General features: G+C 36.0%; 1 protein-coding gene across 7 annotated transcripts in view; it reads right to left on the bottom strand.

Annotated features, from left to right (window-relative positions):
- LOC576800 (inositol polyphosphate-5-phosphatase A) overlaps window positions 1-18,518 on the bottom strand; it is a 72,544-nt gene that overhangs the window by 9,672 nt on the left and 44,354 nt on the right. For 2 of the 7 annotated variants that reach the window (XM_030985880.1, XM_030985881.1), the window contains exons 12-17: window positions 16,036-16,122; window positions 15,226-15,300; window positions 12,128-12,201; window positions 11,258-11,366; window positions 9,437-9,499; window positions 7,026-7,074 (exon numbers count right to left, since the gene is read on the bottom strand). In XM_030985880.1, coding sequence (XP_030841740.1) covers window positions 7,026-7,074; window positions 9,437-9,499; window positions 11,258-11,366; window positions 12,128-12,201; window positions 15,226-15,300; window positions 16,036-16,122 — 457 coding nt within the window. Of the gene's footprint in view, window positions 1-2,122; window positions 2,185-6,699; window positions 7,075-9,436; window positions 9,500-11,257; window positions 11,367-12,127; window positions 12,202-15,225; window positions 15,301-16,035; window positions 16,123-18,518 lie in introns of all 7 variants that reach the window. The other 5 variants (XR_004064191.1, XR_004064189.1, XR_004064188.1 and 2 more) reach the window with 5 other exon arrangements.

Below are 18,518 nucleotides of genomic sequence, written 5' to 3'. Positions count from 1 at the left end.
GGGTGATAATGATATTAATTAGGATGACAAGTTGGCAACAATCAGACATTGGTGGATATTTTTTCCACTATAATAAAATACCTGACATATCACACTACTGATTGAGATTGCAATCAAGAAATAGTTATTGATTTTACAAAGTAATCACTGGGAAATAATAAGAGAACTAATTTTGATGATATGAAATTCCATGATTATTAGTGACAACATTTCCACTTTTCTTAGAAGAAATACATGTACCAACACATCTTCTTGTAATGTGCACAATGAGCACACTGCATCTACTTTCTATTCCAAACTTCCCTCTAACAGATGGAGACATCATTTTATTTGAAAAGAAATCTACAAGTTCAGCTTAGTTGCACAAAAAGGGGATGAAGGTAGGCCCACAAAGTATTATAATGCATCTCTTTCATGCCACTGGTTCCTATATTATATACAGAGTAAAACTTCTAGTTAATTAAGAACTAAGTCATTAGTTTTATTTTAAAGGTAAATATAGGGTAAAGGCAAATTTGGTGCGTTATACATCTCGCTGATAAAATCCCACTTTTTCTTCTCATATTTGTTGAGAAATTTATCCTCAGGACTGGGGTCATACGTGAGAAGGTGTTTAGACATTTTTGCCACAACATTTAACTGGTATCATACAAGCACATACAAAATTGAAATAAAATTCAACAGAATGCATATGTGGTAAATGGAAGCCATGCTAAGCGGTATACTGCAGGTCATAAAGATTTGACTTTGGACTTCACAAAAGGAGACAGCCATATCACTCATGAGCGCCCCCACCCCTACAAAAATAATGTCACTTTCTAAAATAAAAGGTGATGATGATGATTATGATTATGATAATGATGATGGTGATGGTGATGGTGATGGTGATGGTGATGGTGATGGTGATTATGATGATGGTGGTAGTGGTGGTGATGGTGATGACAATGATCAGTGATTATGATATTGATGATGAGGAGGTGATTTTCATGGGAATGATAATGAAGATAATGACGATGATGATGATAGATATAATGAGGATGATAGTGATGATACTGATGATGATGATTATGATGATAATTATCATGACTCTCATGAGGATGATAATGAAGATAAATTGATGACAATGATGAAGGAGGAAGATGATTAGGATGATTTTTTAATAATGATAATGGCAATAATGATGATGATGATACTGTTGATGATGATAATGAAGATAATGGCAATAATGACAACGATAATGATGATGATGATGACGATGATGATGATAATGATGAAGATGATGAAAATAAATACTATGCACATCACTAAAAGGACTACTGACACTCAATGGCATATTGGTAATTGTTCTCCCATTGAAGAAAAATAATCTTGCTCATCATTAAAATTATAAAAAAAGTTAATTTCAACAATCTACAACATAGGAGCACATGGAAGACTTGTCTAAAATTATCAAACTTCCAATTTAACATTCCCATACTGTGATCTCAAATTACTTAAATGTTGATAATCCGTAAGTTTCTTACTGTTCATGCCATAAACATAAAAAACTGTCTAATTTTCCCCCTTAATTCACTTCAACTTGCTAAGACTTTGAATTCCCTTTTACCTTCATCTGACATTGCTAAATAGCTTTATAAACTTCAAATCTCAATTTGAAAAATGCCAAAGTCAGTAAACCTAACAATTCAATATATTTAGAAAGAACAGAAAACGACCTCCTGCTGTGATATTAGGCACCCCTTCATGGTACATCCTACAAATCCTTAAAATAATCTTGTTCATTACGCACTTTTTCACAAAGTGTTAAAAGTTTCTGAAAAATACTTTAAAATCTGTCTTCGTCATCAAATACTGTCTTAATAGCCAAGTCACGCATATTTATGTTCACTTGAAGCAAACCTTTGTATACAACCACGGGTAAACCTCTTTTTTTTTTTTTTACTTGTAGCACACCATTGCTACGATCAGTTTCTAATCACATTTAACATTACGATTATGGGCTCCTAGTATAAGGGAAAAAATTGCATTTAAACATATATTTATTTATATACAAATACAAAACAAGCAGAATTGTAGACAAATGATATTGTGACGGTTCAAAAAGTGACACGTTTACACTTACACAGAGTTGTGGGTGCCGACATTCACAAGAGTCGCTGCCGCTTAGTGTCTGGCTCTACTGTGCTATTTGAAAGGGGGCGGGGTTTAGGTGGGGGGAAAGAAAGAAACGAGATATAGTGTTTGTGCTTTACAAAGAACATTGTGAAACCATTGGTTTTTCCTTCTCAGCATGCAGATCTTTGTGATGTGGTGTGATTACTTTACAATTACATAGACTCCAGATCAGAAAAAAAAGCATTTTGACATTTTATAAAAATCTGCAGTACTACATAAATGACAAACAACAAATAATTTTGTGGTCAATAAATACTAAAACACTTGTACCAGTATATCACTCAATGGTCATTTCAAGTCATTTTTCATCTTTGGATGAAATAAATAGGAAATAGGCACTTGCTTGGAATGAAGTTTTTTCTTTTTATTTCACCCTAGATCAAAGTTTTGTTCCATATGACCACTAATCAATGCCTGTACGACACTTTGACAGTATATCCTTATCATCAAAATGTCCCTTTTCTCCAAAAACAGGAACTTAAAGGGGGCATGGCCCTTGTTCTTGTCGTAATAAATTCTCAAACTGCTCTCCAACAAAACTACACCTCATTTTCACAGACAACAGCACATTTAATGATCAGCTACAACATAAGTTTTGGAATAAATTGTATTCAGGGTTAAATATACAAATAGAAATGAAAAAAAATTTTAAGATTGAGGTACTGTATATATAAATCAAATGTTTTGTAAAAATTGAAACTGCCAATTACAGTTTGTTTACAACATTTAAAATGGAGAAATGACCCATTAGGTTGCTTGTCAGGAACCATCATGCAACTTTGATTTGAGGCCGATTGGGGCCTTTTCTCAAACAGGAGGATTTTTTTCTTTTTTTTCTCTTCAATTTCATACAGTCTATCCCTTTATGCAATGCCTTCCAAAATGTTGTCATAATTGGTATCATATGCAAAAAAGTCACAGTTATTTCACAGGATAAAGTTTCTTTCCGACGCGATATGGATGGCGTAATGTGGGCCCTACCATTAATAGGGAGGGGGGGGGGGGTATAAACATCATAGGGTGGGTGAGTGTTAGTAGAGTCCTATCATCAGTACCCCATGGTTTTAAAAAAATTGGAGGGTGCTCTGAATTCAGATTTTATAGTCAAAATGTGAAAATGTTGACATCTTGGGGGTTCAGCTTTGATTTTGGGCACCCAAGAGTGCCATGCGCCTATACTATCACTTTCTTTTCAAGTTCATGTGTCCTCTCCCTTTTTTAAAAACTGCCATTCAACAGGGGGAGGAGAAATGCCCCCTTGCTCCCCCTGCCCCCCCCCCCCCCATCAAAGCTACAGCACTGAACAAAAATTTGAAGTCAGAAGTTCTATTCTGCTTCAAAGCGGGTCATCACTGCTCTCAGTGAAACAATTTTAGCAAGTACAGCTATGGAAAAAGTGGACTAATCTTCTACCAGAGGGGTCTACAAGGGGTTTTAACATGTAAAAGCAACAGGTTTGCATTTTAAATTGACAGCTTTGAAAATCAGTCACATGTTTAAAGTTACAACCTTAACCAACAAGAATTTCTGAAATAATAGTCATAAGATTTGTTTGAAATTGCTTTAACACATTTATGGTTCAGATTGCAACAGAGGGTGTCTAAGGATCCCAGAGCTTTCGGAGACCGGCTTAAGCAGGCCCTGAAACACACCCACAGGGGACATGGTGCTTACACAAACCTGTTCATACTTCTTCCTTGTTGCAATCTTCCACGTTTGAATATTTGTTCGTACTACTCCCGTTTCTCCAGGGATTACAGTGTGAGTGCGCTAGATTTCTATTGAGAACAATAAAACCCCATTCCACTAAGTGCTTTTTAAATAATGCGACACGATGTAACAATAGTGGGCACCTGGTAATTCAAGGGAATACATGTATATATACAGTAAAAAACTTTTCTTATCACTTATCATTCTTCCCAATTTTCAGTAGAGTTACACAAATTAGTTATCATTGAACTCCATTTACAAGTACATACATGTAGGATTTCACTTCACATAGAGTGGTACACCTGTAAATATAGGACTAGTGAACCCAATACTACAAAAAACCTCAAATAACATTTAAGTATTAGTTGTTAAACATACCTGCAATAAGTACAATTAAGGCATACATGTAATACTACCAGCAAATAACTATTTGAATGACAAATAGCAAAATGAGTATATGGGATTATGAATAAATACCAAGACCTCCCGGGCATTAATGCAAAATGTAGAATAAGTTTAGTTGTTAATTGATCCTAAATAATGTTATGTTATTTGCAATACACTTTGGATGTCTTGAGTAATGAAGTAAAAGCTATTCATTTTGTTACATGTGTGAGTAAATACTGTTATTGTATTTCAAAATACTATGAATTGTCTTCGTTGTTCACATTTTGCTGGTCTGCATACCGGTATCTGTAAATGTACTTCTAGATTTTTGTAATACAAAAAGTACAGTTTTTGGAAATTATATGTAATGGTTCTAAAAAGCAATATTTCCATTGGGAGTCTATTTTTTTTGTTTTTTTGTTTTGTTCTCCTTTAACAAGTACCGTGTCTCTCTCTCGTATGCTTCAACAAACATTGCCATCAGGGGGATATAAAAACATTAAATGTAACATCAGTGTATGGTAAGAAGTTGTTTAGCTATCAAATGCACATACAAATGAAGCACTTGGGTCAAAAGAGGGAGGCATTCCATTTCTCAGAACTCCCTATGTTCAGTTCAATGTGGCACATATAGACATGTATAATTGTCCCACACTTTAACTGCTATGAATATTTCTAAGGTATATCTTTGTTTTTGTTTTTGCTTTCTCTTTCTTTCGTTACCTCCTTTCCTTTTTTTCTACCATCTATTTTATATTGATCATGTTCCTTTACAATTACCGTAGCTTTTTCTCTAATAAGACTCATTCACACAGAAGAAATTAAAGCAAAAAATAAAATTGGCATTGTAAGCTTATTTCACTACACAACTCTGTAAAAACTTAGTACCGGTACACACACAGATACATGTAGGAGAAAACGCTTAGGGGTCTTTGTTGCATGCAGGTACTTTATGCAACCTCCATCTGTCATTGTTAAAATGTTTTCACTTTGCCTTGGCGTTTCATTAATTCCCTTCCCAATTTACCAAATGTGTATGTTTGAAGTACTGAACAATCCTAGCTATTATTACCCCCCACCCCCCAAAAAAATATCATATACACGCATGTACAAACATCAGTATTTATCTTTCAACTCCAAACAAATTCCCTTGCATTATCGTGTGATGTCGTATTCGCCATCATACCTAAGATTCCATTTCCACGGGAAGATTTTTTTTTTGTATGGAATAATTAAAGCAAATGTATATGTAAATTTATATATGAGAAGTATGAGGTCCTGAAGGAAGTTTCAGAATCAGTATGGACCGCAGAGTGGAAATTGGAAATATTCCCTTTCACAAAATGCCCCTGTATAGTATGTATATGTACATGTATACTATGAGACTTTGTTTGAGCACAATGTTTTAAATAAGGATCACATCATTTATGATTTCTTGACTTCAAAAGTAAACAAAATAAGAAATAAACTAATACGTATTACAGAACATCTAAGCATAAAAAGTAAAAGAAAATATCATTATCTGAGAGCCAAAGGAGGACTAACATTTTTTTTTTACCACAGTTAAAATATTATTCACAGATACACAATACATGTAGTTGACATTATTCCAATATAGTAATTACAATTATAAAGCACATGCAGTTCATGCCAAACACTTAGGTATAACAATATAGCTGTTAAAGTAACTTTGAATCTTGCCTTTACAACAACATAACTCAGAGGGATTAAGGGGCTATTTCAGTATTTCTTTCAGTAGCTTTGTAAATAAATATTTCTTTGCAATTTCATGGTAATGGAATGCCCCTGAATAAAAAAAATGATGCCAAAGTTAAATTTGCTCATGAAAATGTAAGATGACTAAAGCCAAAAGTGTGATAGTTTTTAAACAGCCTGCAGTTGAACGAGTGTCCATGGCAGCATTTATCTTCAGAGCTACCCAATTATATATGAGCTATATACAGGTGTATGATGATGATTATCTGCAATAGCAACCTCACAATGATTAGTTTTGCATCCTCCCATATACAGATGTGAAAACTGTCATATTTTTTAAAATTCTGAGTAAAAACTCAATTTTTTGCTTTTGGATCTGGTGGGAGACGTTTACTTCATGTTTAATTTCATACTCTAATGGTTTTAATCATCAGGTCAATGCACATGGTTGACGGAAGTCTGAATGAACGTGCACAACTATCTGTTCAGTTACTTATCGGCAAGTTTCAAGTTTACTCTCCAGGGCCCGTTGCATAAAACTTACCATTGATGGTAACTTTGCCATCAATGGCAACTACCATGGTAACAGGGCTCAACAGCCAATCAAAATCAAGGTTACCATGGTAGTTACTATTGATGGCAAAGTTACCATCAATGGTAAGTTTTGTGCAACGGGCCCAGAATTAAAAAGAAAATTAGAAGGTGACTTACGCACTGAAGCAACGGACCAAGAAGGTGAAGACGAAGAAGACAAGGAAGAGGAAGACAGCAACAAAGGGGTGTGGTTACGACTGTTGGGAGGGCGTGGTTAGGGCGTGGCAGGAAAACACTAGCATACACCAAATATACATCTACACCAATATCAAATATATAAAACACCGAGCAACAAGAGGAAGACGAGAGACTGGAATGAGGTGTGGAAGGCGGGATGGTAGTAGTTGTTGTTGCTGTTATGGTGGTAGAGTGGTAGGAAGACTGGTGTCATTGCAACACGCAACAACGTTTACGGCGCAATTGCCGCCTGGCACGACCATTACCTGATATGTTAGCACCGCTCTTTGACAGGGGGAAGTACAGGAAGACTGGCTGTGGTCCACCAAGAAGCAGAAGAAGATGATCCAGTCGTTACGTGAGTGATCGATGGATGCAGGATGGTATGGAAGGAAGGAGAAAAAAATGCAAGGTACGCAAAGAGAAGAGAGGAAAAGGGAAAAAAAATTAGCATCCATAGAGTTTTCTTTCATAGAGTTTTCTGCCATACAGTGTTATTTTGATTACTCATTATTCCTAAGTATCTTTTGAGGGGTCCGCAATTGTACAAGCATTGCTTTTTAGTGGACCCCTCTGTTTCCAATATGTATTCCTAAATTGTTGTAAATGTTTACAATTGATTTGTAATGTTTTGTTGGAAACACAAATAAATTGAATTTAATTTAATTTAATTCATGAACATTGAAATATTTGTTGCTCTAAAGTCAAACCTGGACATTCCATTCTTTTCTTTCAAATAAGGACATTCCATTTTTCTTTTTAAATAATGAATTGATCACATCCCCTCGATTGTAATCTCTGAAATATTTTTATGTATAAAAAAAATGACAGTAAAAGGAAAATTGATGAGCATCCACAGACTGAGTAAAATCTGAACATTTCTTTTCTTTCATAGAGTTTTCTGCCATACAGTGTTATTTTGATTACTCATTATTCCTAAGTATCTTTTGAGGGGTCCGCAATTGTACAAGCATTGCTTTTTAGTGGACCCCTCTGTTTCCAATATGTATTCCTAAATTGTTGTAAATGTTTACAATTGATTTGTAATGTTTTGTTGGAAACACAAATAAATTGAATTGAATTTAATTTAATTCATGAACATTGAAATATTTGTTGCTCTAAAGTCAAACCTGGACATTCCATTCTTTTCTTTCAAATAAGGACATTCCATTTTTCTTTTTAAATAATGAATTGATCACATCCCCTCAATTGTAATCTCTGAAATATTTTTATGTATAAAAAAAATGACAGTAAAAGGAAAATTGATGAGCATCCACAGACTGAGTAAAATCTGAACATTTCTTTTCTTTCATAGAGTTTTCTGCCATACAGTGTTATTTTGATTACTCATTATTCCTAAGTATCTTTTGAGGGGTCCGCAATTGTACAAGCATTGCTTTTTAGTGGACCCCTCTGTTTCCAATATGTATTCCTAAATTGTTGTAAATGTTTACAATTGATTTGTAATGTTTTGTTGGAAACACAAATAAATTGAATTGAATTTAATTTAATTCATGAACATTGAAATATTTGTTGCTCTAAAGTCAAACCTGGACATTCCATTCTTTTCTTTCAAATAAGGACATTCCATTTTTCTTTTTAAATAATGAATTGATCACATCCCCTCGATTGTAATCTCTGAAATATTTGTATGTATAAAAAAATGAGAGTAAAAGGAAAATTGATGAGCATCCACAGACTGAGTAAAATCTGAACATTTCTTTTCTTTTTAAAAGAGTGAATTCTGAGTGAGTTCTGAATTAAATTACGGAGGTACTATTCAATGTTCTTAAAACTCCTCTCCTTTTGAATAGAGTCGAAGTGTCATGGTATAGTGGTTCATACACTGTACACTTGACTCTCAATCCAAGGGTGGGTTTAAATCCCAGTCTGTCACAGACGTCTTTTCTTCTTTTCTTCTTCTATGTGCCATATCCTGAGACGTCTTTTAGCAAAGACATTAAAGGGGAAGTCCACCCTGAAATTAAGTTAGTTTTAATAGGAGTAGAAAAATGAGAGAAACAAGTCAGTGAAAGTTTGAGCAAATTCCGATTAAAAATAAGGAAGTTAGGATTTTTGAAGTTGTGATCAATCAAACACAAATTGGCAACTCTATGACGTATCATGCGAGCTCAACTTCCATTTGCTCAGTACTAAAAAAATCTAAAATTTTCATTTTCCCTCAAGAAAAATTTCAACCATACATGCACCCTAAATATAATAATTGCAAATATGTTTCTATACTCCCCCTGCAAGGAACAAATATATATTCCGTCATCAATAACGAAGAAAACATGATTTTATGGAATATTATGCACAAAGCAAATGAAGGAGAGCTCGTACAATAAGTCACAGAGTTGCCAATTTGTATTTGATTGATCACAACTTCAATAATTCATAACTTTCTTATTTTCATTCAGAATTTGCTCAAACTTTCACTCACCTGATTTTCTTATTATTCTGCCTCTATCGAAAGAAACTTATTTTGGGGGTGGACTTTCCCTTTAATCCGCATTTTGCACTCGCTATCCAGGTGTGAATGGGTACCTGGCAATTGATGGGGAAATAATAATTACAGGGCCCCCAGAAAAAAACAATTATGCCGAGGCTTCCCTAGATAAACAAAATCATTAATATTATTACTTTTATTGGAGGATTGAATATGAGCAGCTCTTACCTTATGGTCCCCCATACACACATCTTGACCAATCACGTTGTAGCATGGCATTGAGTTTGCATCCTGAAAAAAAGCAAAATAAACAAAAAGTAAGAAATGGCAGTTTTTATCTTGAAAATGAAAGGTTATTATACATGTACCTCAATGGCTAAGAGAAAATTGATGAACAATTTTTGCTTGCCTATTACCTAAACAGACTTCACCCCATCTCTACATGTGAAAGTTACTCCACAATTTACAGCTATTATAGAAAGAATCGATAGAGTAATCAAATTTATTTCTGCCCTAAAATGGTGAGAAATTTCACGACAACTTAGAAGTAAAGTAGTTTCTGCATGTCCTTAATGTTGAGGTCCTATAGAAATGTTAAACTCCTCAACAAATAGTTACTTCAGCTACTTATTTTAATGAACCATATTCACTCCTCTGCTGTCCCATTCCCCAGAACATTCTGCTTAGTATGTTAGGGTACCATGTTGATGTACTGTATTCCCTAACCATTCATGAGCTTCAGATATTACTTCTACATACATGCCAACATTTGAAAATCAGAAATCTGTACAAATTATGCTATTTAAAAAAAAAAAGAGGAACAATCCTAACTCTCCTATTCAATACTACAGACAAATTTGTACAGGAAGAGGAACACCTGCATTAAAATGATAATTATCTTCTCCCCAAAAGAGGAATGTTCCTCTTTAATCTGAACAGTTGGCATGTATGCTTCTATAAAGAGATATTGCAAGCTTAAAGAAAAGGTTGATCATGTAGCATATATGTATTGGTGTGTACTGCAAGGTTCTGGAATCATAAAATGATAAGAAATTTGGCCCAGTCTTGGTAAAAGTAGCAAGCACTGTACACAGAAAGATGTATATGTAACTACACAAATGAAACATGCGGCATAAAAATGTGGTCCCCATTTTTAAGCTGTTCATGTCATATTTAGAATATGAAGGCATTGAAGAGCCATGCATTTCAGGGAGAAAAAAATTCTCTGATGTTCTTCTACACTTGCATAATAACAATAAAAATGCTAACAACTCTCCCCAGGATTCAAACTTCTCTTTAAATTCACTCTCAAGAAGAAATGACTTGTGGGTAGACTACTGGACACACCTGTTAACACTCCCATAGAATAGGGTGTGCATCAAACCAAAGGCAGACTTGGGTTCCATGCACAAAATTTCATGTTATTCTTTATTTTCATCTTAATTCCTAATCATTAATTCACAGAAAGACGGGTAAAGTCCAGCCCGACTTGGGTTCCTGTTGGAAGGTTTCACGAGATTTCATGTTCTTCTTTATTTTCTTCTTACTTCTTAACCACATATAGCATGGTCAAGACTTTGAGGCTGATTTTTATACATCCTAGCTGTACACAAAGTGTATTAAGTGATTGGTATCTTCTAATGGTGTCACTTTATATCAATGTCAATACAATGAAATGCTCACCGATATGAGACCCTTTGCTGAGTGTGACATAAAGACCCTGTCACACCATGCAGGTGGTCTAGTCTTCATGTAACTATGACCATCCGGTATAACCCACCAAGTACAAGGTACTTGTATTTTGTCCCACATGTTACTAAAATCATCATCAATTTTGGTATATATGCAATGATTCTATCAAGTTGATAGAGTAGCAAGAGCTTAAATCTGACCAAATAATGAGGAAATGTTGATGCCAGATTTGTTTAGACTTTTTATCTTTTTATCTTTTGTTTTGTTGTTACTCTGGGGAATGTTTGGGACGTTTAATGACCAAATACCATGGACTTGCCCTCCTCTTTATATAATTTCAATCGTTGAAATGCTCACCGATATGAGAGCCTTTGCTGAGTGTGACATAAAGACCCTGTCACACCATGCAGGCGGTCTGGTCTTCATGTAGCTGTGGCCATCTGAGATATCCTCGCTGTATGGATAGCTGGAAGGGAAAAAAAAACACATGTTAAAGGCGTAAATGCATTCAGATTTTGTTAAAGATACACAGTGCATAAAAAAGTTTACGGTAATGTTTCTATATGTTCAGTACAAAGCAATCTTCAATGGAAAACAGTTCATATAAGAGGAATCCATTTTCCTCCTAACATTGAGGGTTAAATTTAACCTTCTTTTGAGGGGCCATTTGATTGGCTTATTTCACCTGACTGCTAAGAAAGCAAGTGTGCTTTGTAGGGAAGCAAGCAGGACTAAGTACAGCTTTAAGACCTCTCTGAGGGATGTGGTATTGAGAATGAAGACTTCTACCAAAGAGCACTAGTGCATCTTGTTGAATCCAGACCACTACTCTGAGGCATCATGCCTTTCTTTAATATCAAGTCTAAATTCACTCTACTTCTGTATTCCAAGATTCACACTTTAATAAACCATTGACAATGGCTTTGGTATACCGGTACATGTATATGAGCCTATTTTTCATTTACAAGGGCTGTTTTCAAGATTTTTTTTTTTAATCAATGAAAAAGTGATAGGCAGGGCAAAACAGCAGTATAAAACAAGGAAAATACAAGTATCAAATGCTGGCCATGAACCATCACATGATAACAACAATATTCATTGTTCTCCTTCAAGCATTCTCTTAGATTACAGTCCAAGAAAAAGAATAGGTCATCAAAAGTGAATGCTTTTACTTTTATGACTTCTACTTAATTTTATATTAAAAATGAATGGATGGGACTTTCTTACCTTGGCTGAAAGGTGACATCATATTCTAAGAGTTGTTTTGTGAAGCAGCTAAATTCCTTGTCAAATCTTGACAGCTGGGGAAGAAAGAACAAAGAAAAGGCATAAAAATGTAAGACAGTACAATACCCCCAGTGACGACTGAATTTTGTCATTCTCCTAGGTTTAATACAAGAATACATACATACATACATACATATTTATATCTTTTTGTGTTATGAGAAATAGTTTCATTATCACTTCATCAGCTCTATGGTGGTATATATTGCACTTTTTTTTCTTTCTTTAGACTTGACACTTATACAGAATAGGAACCAAGGACGAAACAAATGTAATATGACTATATTTGATTAAGATCAAAGTCTACAATTCAGTAGAATCGATGCTTAATGACCCGAAAGTGAAGCTGTAATTACAGGAAATACAGAAGTCGATGTACTGCATACATTTCCTCTACACTTGCATAATCTTTTTTTTCCTATGATGTTCTAATTAATTTCTTAGTCGAACTAGCATTTGATTACGAGCATGGTGTCTTTTACCATGAAATCTTAGCTCAATGACCCGAAACAGAAGCTGTAAGTTCAGGAAATCCAGAAGTCTCTGTACTCTTTACATTTCATTTCCCTCACAACATTGCAGATTTCTAGGGAATCAACCAATAGTACAGGTACATTTACTTCCTGTAATTGTTATACAGATATACAGACAGTTTGTACGACGTACACTCCAGCGAGAATTGCTCCGCAGTCAATTTCCAACACTAAACAAGCTCCTAACTTCAACCTTCAACCTTACTCTATAATTAATTTTAACCCTACACCTCACCTACAACCCAGTTAAAACCCTAATCACCATATCCCAGTTACAATGCCAAACCAACCCTACACTCTCTGATTCTTTGCCTGTGGGGGTAATGTAATGCATTTTTATGCCTCCGTTACGAAGTAGCCGGAGGCATTATGTTTTCGGGTTGTCCGTCCGTCCGTCCGTACGTCCCGTTCTCGTGATCGCGTTATCTGAAGAACCGATTGATGGATTCCTGCCAAACTTTGGTCATGTATGTATCTTGCAGAGCCGATGAACTGATTAGATTTTGGGGTCACGAGTTCAAAGGTCAAACGTCACAGGGCTCATTATGTATGCAAAAACAGCTCGTGATCGCGTTATCTGAAGAACCGATTGATGGATTCCTGCCAAACTTTGGTCATGTATGTATCTTGCAGAGCTGATGAACTGATTAGATTTTGGGGTCACGAGTTTAAAGGTCAAAGGTCACAGGGCTCATTATGTATGCAAAAACAGCTCGTGATCGCGTTATCTGAAGAACCGATTGATGGATTCCTGCCAAAATTAGGTCATGTATGTTACTTGCAGAGCCGATGAACTGATTAGATTTTGGGGTCATAAGGTCAAGGTCAAAGGTCATGCGGCTCATTATGTATGCAAAAATAGCTCGTAAACGCATTCTCATTAGAACTGACAAATGGATTACTATTTAACTCGGGACATCTTGTAGAGCCAATGAACTGAGTAGATGTTAGGGTCATGAGGTCAAAGATCAAAGGGTCATATATGTATATGAGAAATTGCTTGTAATCACGATATTCTGAGAAACTGTTAATGGATTACAATTGAACTTGAATATGAAAAATTTCTTCTGTTTTTGTTTGTAAAATTGCTCTATGACGGAGGCATCATTTCGACTGCGCGCAGTTGAAGTTCCATCTAGTTTGGCCTGATGTAGGTCTGGGGTCTGTCTGGGGTCGGTCTTGTTGGTGTGACTTAGGTATAATAACCCTAAACCTTTTTTTTTTCCATCAACCACGCCCCCCCCCCCCCCCCTTGAGTAAAAAAAAAAAAAAAAAAGAAGAGGATTGGGGGGGGGGGGGGAATGGCATCTAACAATATTCTCCCCTTTTGAGTAAGAAAAAGAAAAAAAATCGGGGAGAAAAAGAAATAAATCAGGAAAAAATCAGGGGAAAAAAAAAATCCAATAAATCAGGAAACTGATTTAAATCGGGTAATTATCAGGCCTGCACTCTCCACCCAGGTGTAGAAAAATGGGTAACCGGTAGGAAGAAATTCCTTGAATGCTCCAGTGCCTTATTATGGTGGCTCAGCTACAGCCGGGGTAATAACATGATACTTTGTAATAAGCCAAGTAGAATATATTCATATAAGTAGCTGCCCTAGAATATGTTGTAGTTGTTGTTGTTGTTGTTGTTGTTGTTGTTGTTGCTGTTGTTGTTTCTGTTGTTGTTGTTGTTGTTGTGTCAGATCACCATTAACCCTATTTAGCCCGGGCTATTTTGAAACTGCATAGCCGGGGGGGGGGGGCTTCTCAGGCCCCCCCCTATGATCTCGGCCGTGAAACGCCCGATCGCCGCGAAAATTTGCATACATGTCAAGTGAAGTGTAAAGAATACTATGGTAATTTCAATTTTTTGAAAAATTCACCCATTTGCATATTTATGGTAATTTATGCAAATAAGGTCATAAAATTCACATTTTTGCCCATAAATCAGACATTATTCATATTAAGCATTCTTTCTCACTGCATATATTTGTTAGACCATTTGGAATAATAATACAACACAAAAAATTGAAAAACCAGGGTTATTCCTTATGTTATCTATTGTTTTGATAATTTCTTATGTATTTCTTTGTTTTTTTTACTTATGTATTTTATTGTTTTTGTTGTTTTATTTCATTTTCACCTATAATTCAACTATTTTGACCCCAAAATAAACACCTTAAACTATCAACAAGACCAAATAACCAATGTTTTATCTGTTTGTTTGAAAAATGAGATTTCCATATGTTTTGTACACAAATCACAAAAATGAGCGATTTTCGGGCTGACATGCGAAGACAAAAGGACATGTGACTTTGTAATGGTAGGTCCGATTTTCGAAAAATTTCTTTCAAAAGATGCGCAAGACTCGAAAGAAAAAAGTCACAAAATTTCAGTGCAAAATTTTCTTGCGTTAAAAAATTATCGCGAAAAATGTCGAGGGGGGGGGGCTTCTCAAGCTCCCCCCCCCCCCCCCCCCGGGCTAAATAGGGTTAAGACAGAAAACCAGGTGAATGAGACTTACCCATTGAATTCCATTCTCCATTATCCTATCTGGATCATCCATTTCAAACTTCTTCTTTTCTAACGTTAACAAGACCTGCAATAAATATGTCACATTCAGTGTGCATTAAACAGTAGTGAAAGTTCACAAATTTACAAACTATACTGTTTTCAATATGTCATGCATTTGTTTGGGATTTACATGTTTGATCATCTTTAATTAAACATTGTCATTTATCTTTAAAAATGTCTGTGATAAAGATATTTTGGTGACTTTGTGCTTTAATAATATGAAGCACAAGAACAAGAATACGATGGCATTTAAAAAGTAATTGCGTATAGAAGACATTTCTCCTGTGATATTCCTCCAAACTCACATTCAAAGAATAAAGAATAAATGCCCTCAACATTTATTTGTCATGCTTATCATAACCCAACTCTTTAAACTGATCACAGCCTCAAAAATGTTGGCCGAATTCATGTTTATGTTTTTCTGCAACGCACATAACTAACAAGGGGAGTATTTCACAAAGACTAAGATCGACTTTAAGTTGGACTTAAATATGGCAGGCCATTAATGCCACAATTTTCTCTCATCATTAACTGGCATTGGTCTCTCAAGGGACGTACAAATCATGGTCACAAATCTACAGAATTTATATTTTTTTGATAACTTATTATTGAAGGAAAAAACATTATCTAAAGATCATAATTGAGAGACCAATAGTGAGAGCAACCAGTGGCATGAATGGCCTGCCATAGTTAAGTTTAACTTAAAGTCGATCTTAGTCTTTGTGAAACACCCCCAAGATTCTTGGAATGGGTGCTTTACCTGAGAATTATTTTCATCTGAATATTCTATCCTGGTGATAGCGCCATCTTTCTTGGTGTATGTCGGCTTTGCTTGTAAGACCAGAGCCTGCAATAACAAAACAATTCATTGATTCAATATGGAGTAATTCATTTTAAACAGTTTATACCAAAATATTTCCAGAGTGTTCCATATTAAGGGTTAAAGGGGCAAATGGCTGGAGTGTCAAAATACTCATGTATAACATACATTTATGAAAAAGCATTTTATAATAATAACAAAGATAAAAAAAAGACAAATGTGTGGGTCCTGGAAAAGATTGGAACAGACTTGACCATCAGAAGGGGAATCATGGAAAGAAAACTAAACTATTTTGGGCACATTGTTAGGAGATCAGAAGGTGTTGAGAAGCAAATACTGCAAGGAGCAGTCGAAGGAGAACGGGGTAGAGGTTGTCCACCAATACATGTATCTTGGACTGATGATATATCAAGAAAGTGTCTGGACAAGGAATGAAAGGTGCAACACAAATGGCAGGTGAAAGAGTTGCATGGCGTGCTCTCGTGAAGACCACAGCAGCGCTTTACAGCACCACCTGAAGTTGATGATGATGAATATTAACATACATTTATGAAAAAGCATTTTATAATAATAACATTCAGAATTCATTACCGGTATATCAAAATACATAAAGTATATGTATATACAAAATAATTACAATGATTCTGTTGAAAAATCTTATGCTGCAAACGAATTATGAAAAGGAGCATTTCATTGTAATTCAAATACATCAGGAAGTACTGCTGAAAAGCAGATTCATAATAACCCTCTCTCTCTCTCTCTCTCTCTCTCTCTTTATTTCTCTCTCTTTCTTTGTCTCTCTCTCTCTCTCTCTCTCTCTCTCTCTCTATCTGTACCTCATGAGCCCATTTGTCGATGTGCACAGGACATGCCAGCACATCTACACTGATGACTATAAAACACCACTAACCTCAAATTGAAGTTCATGTCAGTAGTCTACACTATTCTTAAGGTACCAGGAACAAAATAAGAATATGATACACATCCTCTACTAAGCTACATGTAAATGCTCTTAATACTCCCTTGTTACTTTACATTGTAAGTGGCTGCCTCTGCATATACTGCATCTCTCTCCCTCTCTCTTTCTCTCTCCCTTCTCTGTCTGTCTGTCTCTCTCTTTCTCTCTCTCTCTCTCTCTCTCTCTGTCTCTCTCTCTCTATATTCTCCTTTCTCTATCACTTTTTCCCTCTCTGTATCACACTATGATACACATCCTCCACTGAGCTACATGTACATGTACTTAATACTCCCTTCTCACTTTACACTGTACAAGCATCTGCCTCCACTTTTCCACTGTGTCATAGTCTTGAAGTTGAAGTGCCTCTTAACTCATGTACTTCATCAATATGTCTGTACTTTATGCATCTCCCTCCCTTTCTCCCTCTCTCTCTCTCCCCCTTTCTCTCTCTACACGTCCCTGAAAACTGGCTTGTCCTTATCTAGTCCTGAAGTACATCTTAACTGGTCTTCATCAATGTATCGTATCTGCATCTCTCGCCCTCTCCCCTCTCTCTCTCTCTCTCTCTCTCTCTCTCTCTCTCTCTCCCTTTCTCTCTATCACTCCTCTCTCCCCCGATATCTTCCACCCCCCTTTTTCTCTATCTCTCTCTCTCTCTCTCTCTATCCCTCTCTCTCTCTCTCTCTCTCTCACTATCAGTCCCCTCTCTCCCTATCCCCTGTTGTCTCTCTCTCCCACCTCCCCCCCCCCTCTCTCTCTCTCTCACTCTCACTTTCACTCCCATATCTTCCTATCCTCCACCCCTCTCTCCCTGTCCCCAACCCTCTCTCTCTCTCTCTCTCTCCCACCCTCTCTCCCCCTCTCTCTCTCTCCCCAACCCACTCCTTTGATCACTCCCCATACTTTGCCCATTCCCTCTCTCTTACCAGCATAATAATAAAGCACAATTCATAACGTGTAATTGAGCAGCTTCCTTGTATGATAAGCCTGTGTCAACACAGGGATCCTCTCACTGTGTACCCGGATAAATATCAACGGATGACGCACGAACCTTACAACCAAAGGATCAAATGTCACTACTCAACCACCACTGTAAACATAGATGAGGCTACCGGTAATGAAAAAAGAAAAAAAATGCATCATCCTACAGTTTTGTACCTACATGTATGGCAAATATGATGTCCAATTACCCTTAAGTAAAACAGAGGTTTAAGTGTTGAAGAAAAACAAAATAGATACCCTCTATATGTATCAAGTATCTTGTATTTTTTCCCACTTTTTATACCAATATGTGTAGTGATAAGTCTACACTACATGGACTCGACTCTACCATTGTTTTTCATATTTTTGCCACAATTGGGAGTGCCAATCCAACATTTTGCTTTTACTGAACAGTTGAAGAAACCAATTGGTGAAAGTTTGAATGACTCAGACAAACAATAAGAAATTTATCAATTCATGAAGA

This window comes from Strongylocentrotus purpuratus, unplaced genomic scaffold (assembly GCF_000002235.5).
Source record: "Strongylocentrotus purpuratus isolate Spur 01 unplaced genomic scaffold, Spur_5.0 spur5_scaffold_15, whole genome shotgun sequence".
In the NCBI taxonomy this organism is placed as follows: Eukaryota; Metazoa; Echinodermata; class Echinoidea; order Camarodonta; family Strongylocentrotidae; genus Strongylocentrotus; species Strongylocentrotus purpuratus.
This window is presented reverse-complemented; position numbering and strand designations above follow the sequence as displayed.